At 46.8% G+C, this 19473-nt stretch overlaps 1 protein-coding gene across 1 annotated transcript in view; it reads right to left on the bottom strand.

The window, feature by feature from the left end:
* LOC144732151 (glutamine--fructose-6-phosphate aminotransferase [isomerizing] 2-like) overlaps positions 1–15468 on the bottom strand; it is a 40512-nt gene extending 25044 nt beyond the window's left edge. Inside the window, exons 1-5 of the mRNA XM_078613479.1 lie at positions 15213–15468; positions 10915–11022; positions 8391–8498; positions 6360–6485; positions 76–134 (exon numbers count right to left, since the gene is read on the bottom strand). Coding sequence (XP_078469605.1) covers positions 76–134; positions 6360–6485; positions 8391–8498; positions 10915–11022; positions 15213–15219 — 408 coding nt within the window. The 5' untranslated portion in view covers positions 15220–15468. The remainder of the gene's footprint in view (positions 1–75; positions 135–6359; positions 6486–8390; positions 8499–10914; positions 11023–15212) is intronic.
* Positions 15469–19473: the final 4005 nt, after the last annotated feature.

Raw genomic sequence — 19473 nt, 5'->3', positions numbered from 1 at the left:
CTGTGGACGCGTCATGGTGCCAGCTAGGTCTGTCGGGAGTTTCAAGTTAATGGCAGTGGAAAACTGCTCCCTTACCAGGAACTTCTTCAGTTCTTTGTAGTTTGTGATGATGCCGTTGTGAATCACCACAAATTCTGTCGCAGAAAACGCGCAGACACACACGCACGCACGTGTCATTAATATCAAATGGGATCTCAAACGGAAATGACTCTGAACTGTGGACAGGGGAAAATCAAATCAACATAGGATACGTTTTCAATACTCATGCTGACAACTTTAGTGAACACAAAGAACAAACGAATATTTTTTTACAGTATTGTATCATTCACCATAACATGTATATAACAATACTAGTATATATAGAAAGAGTGCCATGTACAGTACATTTCGATTTAAAGCTTTCGTGACTGCAGGGATTCATCTTCTTGGTTCTTTCGGTAAAGTCACGTGGAAGGGAAATAATAAAATAATAAAAATAAAACATAATAAAATAATTATTATTTCCCTTCTACGTGACTTTACCGAAAGAACCAAGAAGATGTACAGTACATTTTAATGATTAAGATCAACATTCTTAAACATTTCTCGAAATCCATTTGTTTTTTTTTTACATTTCCAGTTAGCAGATAATAGTCAGCGGATAGAACCAGCTACCCGATTAAGATTGCGCAAACTGCAGCAGGAACATGACACATCTTATTAAATAACACCCACACGTAGAATAACACCCACCAAAGGAGAGTTGGATCTAAAGAGTTCACAGCTGTAAGATTCCAATTGAGTAATTCCTGAGAGGCGACGGAAGAGGCCACGTGTCACCAAACTAAACCAGTTTTTTGTGTTCCTCTTCGAAAAAGCCCACGCATTCCATAGACTGACTTTGGATGTCCAATTCCACTTTAGTCTCGAATCGGGCAGTGGACACGAGATCCGCACAGCAGCAAAAAACCGGTCATCGGGCAGATCCTTAATATTGTGGAAAAAACCCAGAGTATCTCCGGCCATAGAAATGAATCAGCACTTTCGAAATTCACGTGCCATGAAGAAGGGCCATAGCCCAAAACGTCGCGTATTATATATTTATATTAATGCCACAGGAGTTATTGGCGAATGTGTTGAGTTATTTTGTTTTACATTTTCCCTGGCTCTCTCCCCCCACCGACCCCCCTCAAAAGATAAATGCGAGCCCACGCCTTCACGCAGGCAAGAAAGAGAAGATAGAAATGCGGGCTCGTCACGTCCGTATCGATTTGAAAGTTAAAGGGTAAAGGTGTGTGTGTGTGCGTGGAGAGAAGAGTGGGGTTGCTTTGAGGTGCTGGGGAAGGCAGTGGCCGGTGTGGGGGGTGCTTTGGGGCAATAGGGAATTGATTTCTGGGCTTAGTGCCATGAGGGAAAAAAGTTAGAAAGTTAAAAAGGAGACAGAATTCTTCGCCCCCTCCTGCCCACCTTATAACGCCCCACAGAAGGCATCTGCAGACCTCACGGAACGTACAGGCTATCCTGACGACACGTCGGCTAATACAGAAGCGTCGGTTGGAGCCCGCGCCAATGCATGCGCTGAAAGCACGGACCCCGCGGTGCATCATAACGGACCCGCGAGTTGTTTCGTTGAAATTTTTTTTTTAAAAGGAGACAGAAAAAAGTCCAAATATTCCGGCACATCTGGTTCTGATGGAGCAGATGTGAAGGGAGCCTTGCACGTGGCCACTCTGCTGCGTTTTGCAAGCGGCAACATTCCCCCCTTCCTGTTCTAAATCACTACACACTCTGCCTCCTCTGAGCTGAAGTGCCTTCACGTATGAAGCGAAAAATAATATGAACCCTCTCCGTCTGTCCATGTACACGCGCGTGCGTGTTTGTGCACGCAAATGTGTTTCGCTGGTACAGCGGTTTGGCACGCCACGCCACAATGCCAGAGGTAACCTTTGGGTTTGATTCTTGGCCACGGGAAGAAAAAAAAACGAGTGGGGTTTTACAATGCGAACTGGACTGATTTGGCCCAAAAAACGAACAAGCGATACTCCCGTGTGTGAACGCTCGCGCTGGGGGAACAGAAAGTGGCCAGGCAGCAGCGTGTTGGTTACAATGCCACATCGCGTGTCAAGATGACCTTACAGGCAATTTCGAACAACAATTCCCTGGACGATCTATTGCGTGTGGTTTTTATGGGTAATAATTAAGTGAACACGAAATTGAAGGGTGTTGCCGGTAAAATACACATATGTATACACACGCACACACAATGGGGATTGCTCATTTAAAAAAAGAATGTATTCCCGATAGGGCATCGCTCGTTGCCAGGGTGGAGGGGAGGAACTGTGGTTAGAGGTCTGTGCTAAAACCCCAGTGATCCGAATTCAATTCCCAACCATTACTAAGAGGAGTGACGGATCAAACTCAGTTCGCCGAGTTCACAGTGCAAGTGCGCTCATCCACTAGCACCACCGCCACTGACCCCCAATTTGCATTCATAGCCGGGGGAAATGCCTTGACATTCGACTGTTAAGATGTTAATGATTGCGCGAACACACGCAGGGGCCTAATGTCTCGCGAGACATTTTTCGGAATGTCGGCGACACGTCGCGGGAATTTTGTTTCGACGCCGCGGACATTTGTTCCTTATGGCTTCCTCATTGGATGCAGTTCACCTTCGGTAACGGGGAAGTTAACGTCTCAGTTCTATCTGTGAGCAACGTATGGGACACTGAGCACTCTTTAACACGCGCGCACGCATCGCAGCAAAAAATCAGGACAAAATTATTGGGTGACGTGGCATGGTTGCCAAGAACAGCGTTCCGGACTGTTTCCTCCGACACGAAGAAGTGCTGTTTGTAAAGCGTATAAAGTGTACACATTATGCTACGCGATCTCATCGCCTTTGTTTGGGGAGCAATTGTTAAAATGCGAAGCCCCGAAACAGCATACGTGTTCATGTGCAAACAACAACAGCCTTTGTACGGAGCACCACCAGATATTCCGGTCTTTCGTGAATACGCACAGGTACTGTCAGGCAGTCAAAGAACAATAATTACGCCTCGGCTTACAAATGAACCCTGAAAGAACCAGCGTGCAAACAAGTAAAACCGGGCAGCTAATAACCTGCAGTAAATCACACGGTGGAGACACGAGGGGCTAGGGTCTGTCCACACTTACAAACGGATGGAATTTTAAGACAAAACGAATTTGACGATGGCCCGATCGGTTACAGTATATATATGTTCTTTTTATAAAACATAAAACAATATTTCTGTCGCATGACGGCACCTGTGTGCCTCGTCTGTCAAAACATTGCCTCGAGTTGACAGCACACAACGGACGTATCGGTGCAGCCGTGGTTATTTACGGCTGTGTCAGGCGATCCCGAGTCGAATCCTCGGATCTCACACAATACGCCGACTCCGGATTCGAATAACAGCGCCGTGGTGCACTCCTGCTGCGAACCCGGCCAACTGAGTTCGATACCTGGACCGTGGTTGCCGTCAGCGGCGAGTGCAGTGTGAGTCCGACCTTTCTGAAAGTGAGTTTTGAAACTCAGTGAAGTTTTCCAAGTTACATTTTAAATATATGTTCGATTTCTAAAGTTCATCAATTCGAGACTACATCTTGACTTAAAGCTTTTGCGGCTGCAGGTATTCATATTATTTTGGTCTTTCGGTAAAGTAATGTAGATAGGTTCAAAAAATTATAAAATAAACAAAAAACTACGATGTTTCGACCGCAACACAAGCGATCGAAACGTCGTAGTTTTTTGTTTATCTTATTATTTTTCGAACTTATCGACGTGACTGTACCGAAAGACCCAAACGAATATGAATTTTAGACTACCGTAACCATGCAGGACACCCCCCCCCCCCCCCTGTGGATTAGTTCACGTTGGAGCGTTCACTTTCGTGAAGATTTATTAACGTCAATTATCATTTCACCTCGTGCCTAAGGAGGCCTTAAAGTGACCCCCTCTACAGATGCCCCAGGTCAGAGGTCAACCTACCCCGTGATACTGAGCACCGAGTGCACTCCATTGCGATTAGAAAGCTCAAGGAAAACCCTCGGAAGACACGGATAGAGGCAATGAAATAAGTTAGCAGTTTGAGTGGAACGTATCTAAACGTTTTGCCCTGCAAGGCGTGCCCAATTCCAGCGTCAAAAAATACCGAAAGTTAACCACTACAGCAATATCGCAATCGAGTAATGAACGGTTGGTTGCACAGTGTTAGAAATGGATGCAATGCAAAAACCACTCTGGGGCTTCTGCGGATTTCGGCCAGAGCTGGCAATCTTGGGAGCTAACAACAGGAAAAGCAATGAGGGGAGGGCGCATGTGGGTAACGGTCATACTGTACCACACACGAGGGCAGCTCTGAGTACCCTCTGTGTTCCTGCAAAAAAATATATCCCTCGGCCGGCACGGTCCAGTGGGCACAATTGGTGTCACTGTTCCCGCCAAAAATGGGAGCTCTTTCCCACCCGCCCAACTGCCCACCCGCCCAACTGCCCACCCGCCCAAGTGCCCACCCGCCCAAGTGCCCACCCGCCCAAGTGCCCACCCGAACATCTGTCCACCCACTCATCTGCCCACCCGCTCAACTGCCCACCCGCCCAACTGCCCACCCGCCCAACTGCCCACCCGCTCAACTGCCCACCCGCCCAAGTGCCCACCCGAACATCTGTCCACCCGCTCATCTGCCCACCCGCCCAACAGCCCACCCGCTCATCTGCCCACCCGCCCAACTGCCCACCCGCCCAAGTGCCCACCCGCCCAAGTGCCCACCCGCTCATCTGCCCACCCGCCCAACTGCCCACCCGCCCAACTGCCCACCCGCCCAAGTGCCCACCCGCCCAAGTGCCCACCCGCTCATCTGCCCACCCGCCCAAGTGCCCACCCGCCCAAGTGCCCACCCGCCCAACTGCCCACCCGCCCATCTGCCCACCCGCCCAACTGCCCACCCGCCCAACTGCCCACCCGCCCAACTGCCCACCCGCCGAACTGCCCACCCGCTCAACTGCCCACCTCTACCCATGGCACCCACGTCCGGTCATGTCCATTCTAAGCTTGAGCCCTCAGCACATGCACAACTTGCGTCGCGTGCCTTGTGGGAGATGTTATGATGCTTTAAAATGCATTGTGTGTTACTCCCTAGATGTGATATTCAAGAACGAGTGGTGAAAAATTGTACTTTGGGTCATGGTGAACATCGGAGTGCCTTAGATTTGTAATTTGTCATCGTGAAGGTGATGATGGGTGTAATTTGTAACACTTTATTTGAGATTGATGATGGCGATAATAATCATAACAGCTCAATTGCTTATGATGACCATGATGATTACTGAGGCTTCCTATGAAGATGAGATGGCGATTGTGGTTCCAATCTGCTATATATCGGTTGTCGCTTTGAATGATGGAGATGACAACGATGATGGATAAGGCAGGACGCCACGATGGCGGGATGTTAACTGCCTCGCCTCGATGCAGGAGGTTGTGGATTCAATCAGGACCCTGACGTCTCTATATTTGGAGTTTGCGTGTTCTCCCCGTGGTTGCATGGATTTTTCTTCGGGTCCTCCGGATTTTCCCTCCACATTTAGAAACATGCCTTTAGAGTATTTGGCTGAGATACATTTCCAAATGATAAGCAACTTCGTTGTGCTATCATATGTGGCCAGGTTGCTTCTGAAAATTTACTTTAGAGCTTAGTGGGGTTTTTTTTACCTTTGTACAATAAAAAACATATAGTTTAGTTTATGATGATGGCGATTACAGCACTGATGCTTTCTATCAGCAAAATTAACGACGGTTCGAACACAACAGAGGTCTAAACACAAACCCCACCACCAAAATATGAGTACTTAATGTTGAACCGCACGTACATGAATCTCTGGGTTGGCTCATATGTGCAAGACATGAGCTCTTGCCTGGGTGCGTTTTCATACGTTTGTATGTGTTGCGTGTAACGTGTGTATTGCGTGTGTGTGTGCTTATGCACAAGTGGTGGCGCAGAGGTTACGTGAATGGGGAGCGGTGGCGCGGTGGTTAGCGCACTGCGCTCCGAACCCGGCGACTCGAGTTCGATTCCCACTCATGACCAACAGTATAAGAGTGCTGAATATTTGACCCGGTCCTGGGCCTCCCCTAGGTCAACTCAGCCTTAAAATAAGTACCTGCCGAGGGCTGTTATATATCAGCGCTGGGGAGACAAAGGTGGCCTGGCGTGGTACTGTCCACCCACCCGCTAGGTGATCGCTAGCAGCGCTCGCCCCAACGGTCTGTTAAAGGCTACGGTGGGGCAGGCGGGCGGGCGGGCGGGGGGGTAACTTCATCTTTGTGCCATATGCGAAGGTGAGCACACACAGGGGCGCCTCACCATTGTCCTTGTCGGAGCGGTGTGGGTGGCTGTTGAGGGAGCTGGGCTCCCCGTGCGTGGCCCAGCGCGTGTGAGCGATGCCGACGTGGCACTTGAACTCCAGGTCCATCTCCAGGTCCTTTTGCTCTGCAGGTACGAAGAGAGGCGCGGCGCGGCGGGTCATTTCCTTTCAGCGACATTTACATAACCGGGTGTGTGACCGCCACGCACCCGAATTCATTCAATGGCAACAACGACGACAATAACAAAAAGAGAGAGAGAGGGATTGACGACGAGATTACTTAGTCCGTTTCCTTGTCGCGAGATGTTAGTGTACGTTTGTAACCACGGTACAGCAAAAACAGCGCATCGTTCTATTGTGTCAAACTATCAAAATGATTGAAGGGAAATTATTTGTCGAAATGTTCGTCTTTTTTCAAAGTTTTACTCCAATTCCGCAATCAGCTTTCGCGTCACGGAATGACAACGGCTTCATTCGAGGTCTCGCAAGAGCAGAACACCGTCGAGTGTTAGAGAATGGCCCGCTGAGGGAGATGTGACAGAACTACTCCTGAGATCCCCTCAGTTCACCGCTTATCCCCACCCCTGTGGTGTGGTTGTACGGTCCTGCGTGTCCTCTACGTGTTCTTCACATGGCGGTCGAACGATGTTTTTCGTTCAGTCCCAGAGCTGGAATTTTTTGGCAAATGAGGTGGAAAATCTTGATTTTAAGCTTTCGTGACTGCAGGAATCCATACTCTTTGATTATTTCGGTGAAGTCACGTAGGTAGAACGTCAGCAGTCCTCCTGCTGTGTTTGTTTCACACCTGATGACGGTTGCTTGTGTTGCGATCGAAACGTCGTGATCTAGAATTATTTCTACCTACGTGACTTTACCGAAGGAACCAAAGAGTATGAAGTCATTATTGGTGAGTGGATTGAGAACGCTGACTCTTTACGCTTGTAAACCCAAGATCTCAGCGGCAGCGGCCTCTGTTCTTTCCGGTGAGCCAACCGGTGACTAATTTGTATCAATTAAATTTTGTTTTAGTTTTACAACCAAGTTGTGGGTAACTTTTAACTTTGGGGTGCAGATTATAGCTCCTAAAACCCGGAGATGCATTTTTTTGTACACGCTTAAGTTGGTGATAACACAACTGGGTGAAAGTAGCCAGATATCCGTCCTCACAGTCAACATCAGTTCTGCATTCCTTAGCACGTCACTTGTGCTGATTAATTTTTGCACGGCGTAACCTTCACTGCTGTCAACGCAATAAAAACAACTCATCATAAAGCTCTCAAACACGGTTAACAAACCCTCTAACATATGCACCTGGGTACACAAAGCAGTGCAATGTTTTTACTTTCTCGCACCACTGCTTGGAGAATGCCCCCCACCCCTCCCCTGCTAGAGGGGGGACCTCTAGAGAAAACTCCGTGTAGCGGGTACCTTGGCATACTTTTCAGCACTGGATAAACGTCTTGCAAGAGACGGGAGAGATCCCACACTTCACCCCGGCACACCCGAGCTGCCAATCGAACGTGGCCGTATTCCCTAACCCCTGCTAGGTAGACAAGCGGCGGGGTGGGACCCACTGTCTCAATTGCCACGGTGGGAGACCGAACGTCTTACACTCGCCGAACAAACGTTCCTCTTGGCCGCAGTTCACAATGCAGTCAATTCACTTGGCGACTGTGTGGGCTTACCTCTCACCTCGGTCTGGTCATCATTATAATTATCCTAGATTTGAAGTTTTCGTGACTGCAAGGATCCCATACTCTTTGGTTCTTTCGGTAAAGTCACTTAGATGAAAAATAAAAATAATAATAAAAATAATAAAATGAAATGAAAATAACTAAATTGAGTTATTTTCATTTTTTTTCATCTACGTGACTTTACCGAAAGAACCAAAGAGTATTATAATTATCATTAACTATGTGTTTACTTTGCTGCCCCCCCCCCACACCTCAAATTAGCAAGGTTGTCTACGTAACAGTGCGAAAGAAGTGCAAACAACACGCATCCATCCGCCCAGGGAGTGCAATGCTTACTGTAGATCTCCTCATCCAAGGCCTTCACCTTTCCACGCTTCTTGATCAGGGTGATGTGCTCGGCATTCTTCTCCCAATCCTTGCTGTTGCCTCCATCGATGGCAATGCCTGGCAGGGAGGGGGGGGGGTCACCGTCACAAACGCTCTCAAGATGAGAATTTTTAAAATTTTCCCTTCATGTGTGTGGACATTTTTTTATCTATTTCTTTTGTCCATTCGAAAAATATTCCACCTGGATCATCGCTCGAGAAGGAACGTCGCGTTGTCAAGGGTGTCCAAGGTTACGCGTACATAGAACAAACACGTGCTTACTTGTATACAAAAAATATTTTGTAATTCTACAACATGTACTTAGTCGTGGTGGTGACGCTGCGTTGGCAGTGGGTAACACGCTCAATTAATTCAAGAAAAGCAAACAAACTCGATATCAACACTGTGGAATTAAATAATTAAATATAGCATCTACGCCGTTTTTTTGTACAAGTTTTCCCTTCTCCATGGCACGTGTAGATTGTCAAATACCTTTAGGGAGTGTCAAGCATGAGAAACAAAACAGCCAAGGCGGCTCACGTGAATGTCACACCACAATCAGCCACATACATTAATTGTGCCCATCACCGGCTCTCACTGAATGTTCTTAACATTAACCTGCTTGCCCTTATGATGTTTAATCATGCATTTTTATTTGTATAACTCGAGAACATGTTGCTGGTAGGATGTGTTACGTTTCACCCAGGTCTCCCTTGAATGAGAACATTCTAGTGTCCGCAGGCTATTATAAAAACATTATTTAAAGCTTTCGTGACTGCAGGGATTCATATTCTTGGTTCTTTCGATAAAGTCACACCTGATGATGATGATTGATTGTGTTGCAGTCGAAACGTCGTGAGAATTTTAAAGTTTTATATTTTTATTATTTTATTATTTCCTTTCTACGTGACTTTACCGAACGAACCAAGAATACAGGCTATTATTACCAGAATTGAAATAATAGCATTGTCATTGACATTTCACAAGCGAAGCCATGGGCAACACGGCATCAGCGCTGAAAATAAAGATTTCAATGGCTAGGGCTTGTTCAGGGCTCCTGCGGATGTGTGTGTGTGCGTGTGTTAAACAAGTATTGGGGGAAACATTGAGAGGTGGGATGTGGCGGAAAATTGGAAATGAAATAATAATATGTGGACAACAATCTTTTCACTTTAATTTCGTATATTTCCGGGGCACTTGTTCCGAAGTGATCAGCGATTATGGCTGACTCAGGACATTTCGGGGGAGGTCAACCTTCGTCTCCCAAGTGCAAATGATCACAGGTCACAATCATCTTAATCCAAGTCAACCAAGGTTGAGGTGAAGGAGAGGTTCACGTATTAATTGCCATTAGTTTCATGGCCAGCACTTGAACTTGGATCACTGGGGCACTACAGCGTTGCGCAACGATCGCTGCTTTTAAACGAAAATACATTCAAAACAAGAATTTAGAAAAACCTCATACCCATGCATTATGTTCATGAGTTAGAGAGATGTTTTTTTTCATTGTAAATTGATTACATGGAAATGCACGTCCGTCTTGATTCTCTTTGTTTCATTGCCATAAAGATGCGTCTTATTTTAAATATTTGAAACGAGTGGCATCTATGAATTGCATGATACTGTCCAGGTGCTTAAAGAGTGGTTGCTATTGCGAAGCCGGATGTTTCTACGTAAAATTTGCATACAGCTATACAGGATTAACCTGTGCAGTTTTGGAACATTATCTTGCCTGATCCAAAGTGGTAAAACTCAAAGCTTTGTTTGTGATCGGGTTGCACCAAGTAACGCGTTTAATCTGTACACTATTCCATTTGGCTTGACCATTATCACCAAACTGCACCATAAAAGCTGTTGCACCCACCGCTATTTGATTGGTGGATAGAAGCAAAGTCTTTGTTTAACTTGGTTTTATCGCTGGAGGTTGTATCATTCGCAACCGCACATGCACGTGACAAAACTGATACCCCCCCCCCGCTGCCCTTATCAATTCTCGACCGCTTGGGTTTTCCCAACAAGCAATGGGCGCAACAAAACGTATCACGGAACAGGCAACGAATTCGCGGTTCATAATGGCCGGCTCTTGGTTTTTTTAATATTTCAACGTTTCAAAGAGACAAAGAACCGAGCTGCACATTCTCAGGATGACTGATGCACAGCAGGGGGGGGGGGGGGGGAGCATAATTATTGTGATCCCCAGCTGTGATATAAGGAGCAGGAAAAGAACAGAAGAGAGTAAGAAAACACACGCAGAAGGATCGGAGGAGACAGAAAGTGGAGAATGAAAAGGAAAAATAAAAAGAAGAAAAAAACTCAAATCAGAAACGAATCAGCAAAAAGATAACAGATCCTCCAATAATGTTGTCATTGATCCCTACGGCAGAGGCCCCTCGGTGTTCAGGGGTGGATGCCTCTGGCATTAAGTTTAACCAATCGTCCAGCGTGGGTCACTCGTGAGTCTGCCGTCGCCAGCTCGACGCGGGTATTCATTCACCTGCCGAGTCGTAGCCACGGTACTCCAGCCGCTGCAGTCCCTTGATGAGCGTCTCGAGGATTTGCCTGCGGTTCACGGGCACCTGGTGATTCAGGTAGGCGAAGATTCCTGAACGAAAGAGAACAAAAAGACACGTAAATACCCATCGGCTAGAAGCACACAAACTAATACCCATCACGAATGCAAAACATATACAGAATTCAAAAATCATACGCAAATGTGCGCATTTACACACATCACATGCAGGTGTCAGTTGTTCGTGCTTGATGACGGCCTCCCCACATCGTACGGGTCGTAATGGTTATTTGGTCATACTCCACCACGCGGGGTCAACGCGGGTTTATCATGGTGCTGCCCATAGACGTGGGAGCGTAGAATCACAGTGCGACATTGCATGTTGCCGCACAGGCCTTCTGTTCACCACACGGCACAGTTCAACGATCCTCCGACAACCTCGAAAATAAACCTGGCATGCATGGCGGTCACCCGTGCAATCACGAATTCAGGCCCAACCCTGCTAATGCTTCCAAGGGCTTCTGAGACCGGGGCTCATGCCACGTGATTTTGTTCGTTGGCATATTCTTTTGCAGAAGCGACCTGGCCACAAATGATAGCTCAACGAAGTGGCTTTTTTTTACCATATTTGCATATCACGTTACTAAAGTATTGCTAGAAAAACTGTTGTCAACGGTGGCCATTTATCAGGTGACCGTTTTTCCAGTTCGTAAAATGTTACCGAATAATGTTACCCCTTATTTAGTTTGTATACAGTACAGTACTTTGAGCCTTCTTATCATTAAAAGTAAAGAAGATATTGCGTATTTTACCGAACAATTACCCGACAGGGTCAAAGTAAAGATTACATCACGGTATGTTTGTATTGTCACACGTGGATGTGATTTCTTGATAGAATATCGACCACTTTATGGCATGAAAGCGCCGTATCAATGTTTCGCTCCAACACAAGTTAACTCCTGGTGCTGTAAAGGTGAGCCTGCCCCCTTTTACGACACTGATTTACTGTGCTTGACCTCGCTCGGTTTGATAAAATGTTCACGATCTTATCCGGTAAGTCAACCCTCTTTTAGTAGTTTAACGTGTCCCAGGAATAGCACACAGCATGATTTAATTGCACGCAAAAATAGCGGAGAACAAGTACTAACAAGTACTAATGTGCATTGCATCCATGCTAACCCAACTGTATATTCACGTTTATATGTCTATGTCGACTGCAAGGGGTGGTCCTCTAACTAAAATACATGCTTTGATCTGACACCCATGACAAAGTTCTTACGGAAAGGCCAGACTGCACGAAAAAAGAAAACGAATCTAAACTTAGAAATGTTAAACCATCAAGTGGAGTCGACTGAAAATGTGGATTCTTAACCCGGGTCTTGGCAGTGTGAATGAATTGATCTGACATTTAAAATACCTTAGGACCGGTTAGCCACCACACCATGTATGCACTCCGAGTACACATCATAAATGAGTGTACAGTAAACGTTTCTCAAACGTGCTTTTTTATCCACAATACAGGTTTTTTTGGGTTAGATCGCGTAAATATATAAATGTGTCGCTAAACCCGCCACCACCCGACACAGCTAATTAGTAAGGTTTGTCACGTAAACAGAACGTGTTAATTTGTTACTAGTACAGCACACTGGTGTGATGGAGAGCAAAGCCACAACATTTACAATCTTAGTACGACGTTTCGCCAGTAATTACAACTAGCTTTATCAGGCGACAACCTGATTTTTATGTTAAAGAATTGCAATGGCTTGCTGAAACCTTCATGTAACTACATCTGAAACCTGTGAAGAAGCTACTGGAAGGTTTTTTTTTGCAGGAGTAAAGTTTAAAGGTGCGGCTCTGACATTGCTTGCTTGCTTTCGCAACTGCTGACAAGAAGGGGCCTCCGATAGAGGGAGAAACCCCTGTGAAGGGTATTTGGCCTACTCTTCCACCTTGGCCGTGCGTTTTGGAATAGGGGCGAGTACCCACACTTTACCCCGCCACATGCGTCTTGTCCATCAAATGACACAGCGGTGGGGAAGGGTACGGCCACACACGCACACTCCACACCCACGCACAACTATTTCGTCATCGCTTCAAAAGCCTCACGCTGCCTTTAAACGCCTCCCAGCAGCCAACGCAGAAACACAAACACAGCCGCTTCCGGACACGTGTTACGAGTTGCAGTGGCCCTTTGACGCTACGCCGTGAAAAGTTGGGATGGTGATGGAGGGGGTTGGTGATGGCGAATAGCTGTTAAGACCGTTGTCACATTGTACCGAGGGGCCTTCCAATTCACTTGCCATGTGCCTTGCATGCAGAGGGCAAGTAAGTTCCTTTGTAGGCGGATTCATGTAACAGAGGCACCGGTAAATCAGGGCCACATTAATGTGCGCGCACACGTTGCGACTGCATTCCAGACGGCATAGCGCATAAATCACTTGGGCCTCTGCTGTAATTGAGCAGTTTGAAAGTAAAATTGCAGTCTTATTAATAAGCTCAAGCATCCCGAGCAAGTATGCGTGTTTGTTCGGCAGTGTGCAAAACACGTGCGCTTTTATTCATATTCGGAGTCTAAATCGAACTCGACGCAGTCAAACTCAGGGAACGTTCAAAGTTGTTACCGGGGGTATTTAAAAATAACACATTTGCCCAAACCCAACAATTCCAGAAATGTAAGTGTTCGGGCCAAAAAATACGTCCTGCTAAAATAGGCCATCATGTCAATGCTGCCACACATAGTATGCCCGCTTGCTTGTGTGATGCGTGCTTATTAATGTCTACTTAACGATGTTGTTGAGCGGCATGTATGTGTCCAGGGAAATCTGTGACGTCTGCTTGTTTGGTCATTGTTTTGGCAATCATGATAATTGGGAGTGCGTTTCACTGACAGCGTAAAATATTAACTATTAACTACATTCACATTACATCATCATAAAATACCGTGCACATTTAGCCCTGCCTAAACGAGCAATGCGGTAAAATCTAAATTCCATCCATTTGTGAAAGTTTGTACCGAGGACCCGCTTGTTGGCCATCCCACAAAGTCATTGTATGAACCCCCCCCCGCCATAGATGGGATCGACTGGGAATTAAAATCTGTTATCATTGTATTAAACCAAGTTATCTGACCACATTTACCACCGCTTGCGCGTGTACCTATGACACCCACAGATCGAGAAACAGGACCCGCCAATCAATCGCTCGGCACACGCGCCGACGTGTCATCCGCGTCCGGAATAACCGCGGCGTATACAGCTTGCGCAGAGTGTTTGCTTAGCGACACGGATGTGTACAGATTGGCGTTTTTACGAACCGCGGACATTGAACTTTGTGTTGCATTCAAAGCATCGGTGGCCTTAGCCAAACAAATGGGGCTTCACTGAAGGTGCTCAATTACGGCTCCGGGTTCGTGCAACCCAAAGCACTCACCAATGACCCCCCCCCCCTCTCTCACTCCCCCCCCCACCTCGTTCAAGTTCATGGCACTCGTTACATCACCAATGGCTCTGTTGCACAGCGGTTAAGTAAAATAGACTGGATATATTGAAGGTATTTCTACACTCGCTGTTGTTAATACTAAGGCTTCTTTCCGGGGAAGGTCCTGCATTGGAGTGAATGGCCGATTATTCTTAACTTTATTTAATTTCGTAGATAGAAAATATATAGGTCACGACGTTTCGATCGCAACACAAGCAACCTTCATCAGGTGGGACAACCACAGCAGGATAAACTGCTGACGTACGAAACGTCGTGATCTATTGTCTACCTGCGTGACTTTACCGAAAGAACCAAAGAGTATGGATTCCTGCAGTCACGAAAGCTTCAAATCAAGATTTATTTAATTTGTGTTGGTTTTTTTTGCAAGGTTGGAAGGAACCCCCAGACGTTTTCTGTGGAACGCTTAATTGTAAACCAATGTTAAAATAAATACAATCCATCAATTTCAATTGGAGACACGCATTCTCGGCGGGCTCTCGATCGTGTTACTAAATCCATTGATAATCCACGACTAAGTCCCATCTCATAGTATAAAGGGGGCCTGCTCACGAATATACAGTATCAGCTGTTCCGACAGCTTCAGTGTACAGCACATATCACAATTCACAGCCACAGTTACATAGCAACCTACACGTGAATCTTGCGAATAGCAAATGTCAGATAATAAATCAAGATACGTGAACACAATCGCATGTTTACGTTTCTTCAATGAGCATCCTTGATCAACGTAACGATATGCACGCACACAGCGCGCGCACGAAGCGCTCGTCACATTGAGTACTCACCACACATGGTTTGAAGCGCTGGACAGCACAGACGAAAGCCGGTAACAGGCGAGCGATAGCTAGCTAGGTAATCCTATTGCTTAGGACGTCGTACACACCCAAGCTGATGAGAGCTACAACAATTCAAGAGAGAGAGGGAGGCGAGAGAGACTGGCACTCACAGAGAAGGAGCAAAAGCGGCTGTCTAAAACACAGAGCGGCGTGTGTGAGCTCCGGGATGCTCTGCTGTTTTTATAACCCCCGAGCGCTGTGACGCATGAGAGAGAGAAAGAAGGCCAGGGGGAGAATGAATGAGACTTAAATAATGAATGCCATCGACCCGCCCCAGCGAACGACGAGGCTGGGCGCAACTGCCCTCGAATTACGACGAGATGCGGGTCTCGCGTCGGCTCGAGGGGGATGGGGATGGGTGGGTTGGAGGTATGGTGACGCGCATATAGGTGGAAGGCAATGTACAGACCCCACCCTGGCTACCCACATACACAACACCCCATCCCTTCACCCCCTCCCATAGACCACATAGAGGATGGAACCAAACCCCGGGCGCGAGACGCACGCTCTGAGTGACATACGTCACGCACGCGCACACGCACGGACGCACGCGCGCGCACCAAGAGGGCGCAGCAGCAGCAGCAGCGGGAGGGGTGCAGCATGCGCAGCGGATGCCAGCAGCCAGCGGCGACATCCCTTGGTTGTGATTGTCAGCGGTTGGGCAAGAAGCGTTGCGTTGCGTGTCACACACGCGGCGACGCGTTTTGCAAATACTTGATAGTACTGTAACACGGCGGATGCCCTTGGAGCAGTCTGGACCCTGACTAATCATTTGCCACGATTGAAGGGAGAGCGGGGTGGGGGGCAATCTGGTAAGGGGTCGTGCATAAATGACGTCACGCCATTTTTGACATTTTTTGACCCCTCCTTAGTCACACAGCGTCACAAAAAGTCAGACCCCTCCCTCAAATATGACGTCATAAAGTTCTGCCCCCCCAAAACAAATAAAACATGCTTCAAATCGCTTTAAACTATTATCATTGTAGTGCGTATTTAATGTGGCGCTGCACTCTGATGTTGTAGGAGAAAACATAAAAAAGTATTTAATACTGGTAGGAACCACCTGGTTCCACCAGCCCACAGGGGATTATTGTGTCCGTCCGTCCATCGTGCAGCCAAAATTGGGAGGGGTGGGGCTGGGTGGAGAGGGGAGGGTGGGGAGGGGCTGGGTGGGGAGGGTGGGGAGGGGCTGGGTGCGGAGGGGAGGGTGGGGAGGGGTTGGGTGGGGAGGGTGGGGCTGGGTGGGGGTGGGAAGGGTGGGGCTGGGTGGGGGGTGGGAGGGGTGGGGCTGGGTGGAGAGGGGAGGGTGGGGAGGGGCTGGGTGGGGAGGGTGGGGAGGGGCTGGGAGGGGAGTGTTGGGAGGGGCTGGGTGGGGAGGGTGAGGGGGGCTGGGTGGGGAGGGTGTGGCTGGGTGGGGGTGGGAAGGGTGGGGCTGGGTGGGGGCTGGGTGGGGAGGGGCTGGTCACCCCGGGTGCCCTTATAAAACTCAACGTTTAACCTACTCACGCCGGCTTGTGCCCGCCCTCACAGTCGGGCATATTTGCGGAATACACCACGCCGCCGTTGACCCTGGCCATTGACCTAGCAACCCAACGTTCCTACCAGCTCCCTCCGCAGGAATGTGTTAAGTAGAACGTGTTGTCTATATTGATTTAAAGTTGCGAATTTTGATGTGACGTCACATTTCTCAACCCACCCCCCCCCCCCTTCGTCACACATCGTCACAAATGTCTGACCCCCCCTAGGTGCGTGAAGTCTTTATGGACGCCCCCTAAGATATTAGTTCTGCATTCTGTATGTGTGGTATGCCGTGGTCTGTATAGAGTGGTAGGAATGGGCTAGTATACGACGTAATGCCACGCCGGTTCGGTACATTTCAGAACAAGACATGACCACGGGTGTTGTGAAGAGCACTTGTTGAGAACGGATCCTATTCCTTTACACGACGGTATTCCCGCAGAGGGAAAACGGATGAATCGGCTTCATACCAACACTTGTATATTTCCGCACGGTGGCCCAAAGTCAGGACACATTGTAATTGTAACCGTATTTGAACACATCAAGTAGGGTTACTTAATTTTATTAAACAAATGTTCAGATTTACTGCGATACATGAATTATCTTTTGAAATAAATTTTAGGATGTTTTTTTAAAATATTAAAACTACTTAACTGAACTCGTTCGTCTTTTGTCAACGTTCCATTTTTAAACGGCATCTGAAAAGGAAGAAGAGACATTTATATTAAGAGTGATCATCGATATTAACCTAAAGACTTTACGGCTAAAATGTTTTAATGCGAGTGTTAAAATAAACGAAATAACCCAGGGTGTCGTGATTTTTGGGCCACCCTGTAAATCGGAAACCCTTCTTATCCGCACTTATGTAAGACACGAAAACTGTTGGTGGATTAAGAAGGCTCGCAGATGACAGGAGTTGTCATCCTAACGTTTTCTCAATCCACTGCTGGATGAAGGTCTCTGGGAGTTGTTCCAGCATACTTCACCATGCTGATCAGTCCATGTTGAAGGTCAACCAAGTAGACGTGGAACGTTGGGCCAACAGTTTCAACAACATGCCAACGATGGCCCAACGTTGACTTCCTGGGAACTTATTATCCAAGACAATTACCCTTTATCTGTGAAACTCGGGTAGCCGTGCGATTTCTAGCTGCATGTCACCGCTGGCAGAAGAGTTGATTTGCTGCTATTCTTCCATGCTCGCCAGACATCTTGGTAGACGTGGGAGTGCCCACGCTTTAGCCCACCAAAAGTGACCTGCTGATTTACTAACTGAACTGAGTGGGTGGACAGAGGCAAAGAGGATACAAGAAATGTGCTCATCGTTTGAACCGGTGCAGTACGGTCAAACGAGGTATGGGGGAGGCCTTCATCCAGCAGTGGATTGACAAAGGGCCGTAAGATTAAAGTCTTACCCAAAGCCTCTCTCAAAAGTGGAGGAAAATATTATAAACAGCCCTGTTTAAGATGTCGTTCAGCATGATGTTTTAAGTGAATTTTATACGGATTTCCCAACTCTCGATCACGTGTGCTTGTTGTAAACAATTGTTTTAGTTTATTTAAAAACATCAATATATATAATGTAGCATGGAACACATCCAAGAGGACCTCCACCGAGGCGATGGAGCAATTAAATCAAATTAAGGTGCTGCGGTAGCGACATGTTAACTACCTGCTATATGGGTGGTCATGGGTTCGATCCCGACCATGATGCCTGCTGTGTATTTGGAGTTTGCATGGTCTCCCTGTGATCGTGTGGATTTTTCTCCAGGTCCTCCGGTTGCTCTCTCCACGTTCAGAAACATGCATTTAGATTATTTGGTTGCTAAACATTTCCACGCCATAAAGCCACTTCGTTAAGCTATCATTTGTGGCCAGGTGGCTTCTGAAAAAAGAACTATATAGCTCAACGAGCCTTATCTGGTCAAATAAAAAAAACATTTATTTAATGGTTTAGATTATATGCAGGTGCTGGGTGTATCGCTACATAACAAAAATTGAGAATTGGCAGTAACTTGGGGAGACCGTACAGCAGTGTATTGAACATGGCCGATGATGATTATAGTATAATTAGTGACAATATATTGACTTAAAGCTTTCGTGGAATTCATATTCATTGGGTCTTTCGGTAAAGCCACGTAGCAATCGTCTTCAAATAAGCAATCGTCTTCAGGTGAAGACGATTGCTTATTTTGATTATTTTTTCTATCTACGTGGCTTTACCGAAAGACCCAAAGAATATTGTGACATTATGTTGATGTTGATTATGTCTGGTAAATATTCCAGACTGTTTCGCTGTTTTGTCATTTTGTTCCACGATAATTTACACAAAAAGCAGTAACATTGCCCCTCGGGATATGTCAGGACAAGGTCCTCTATGCTGAATACACAGACTTCACCAACTGGATACACATTTACAAAGCAACTTGCACTACGTTCCAATACACGACAGTGTATGTGTGTATGTTCAACTTCTTTCGCACCGTATATAGCCAAACGTGGAAATCGTAGGTGCGGATTGTTTGCTCTGGGTCATGAGAGTCAACACGCTATAATAAAGCACATTTTATATGCGTAATAGCATTGAGCAATAAGTTACAACCCGCATTTAAAAATATATAATTTCATAAACGAGTCACTTGGCAGACACACCTCTCATCACATGGAAGACATAGTGGGTAACAAATAGTCG

Source organism: Lampetra planeri, chromosome 41 (assembly GCF_965212315.1).
Source record: "Lampetra planeri chromosome 41, kcLamPlan1.2.h2, whole genome shotgun sequence".
In the NCBI taxonomy this organism is placed as follows: Eukaryota; Metazoa; Chordata; class Hyperoartia; order Petromyzontiformes; family Petromyzontidae; genus Lampetra; species Lampetra planeri.
This window is presented reverse-complemented; position numbering and strand designations above follow the sequence as displayed.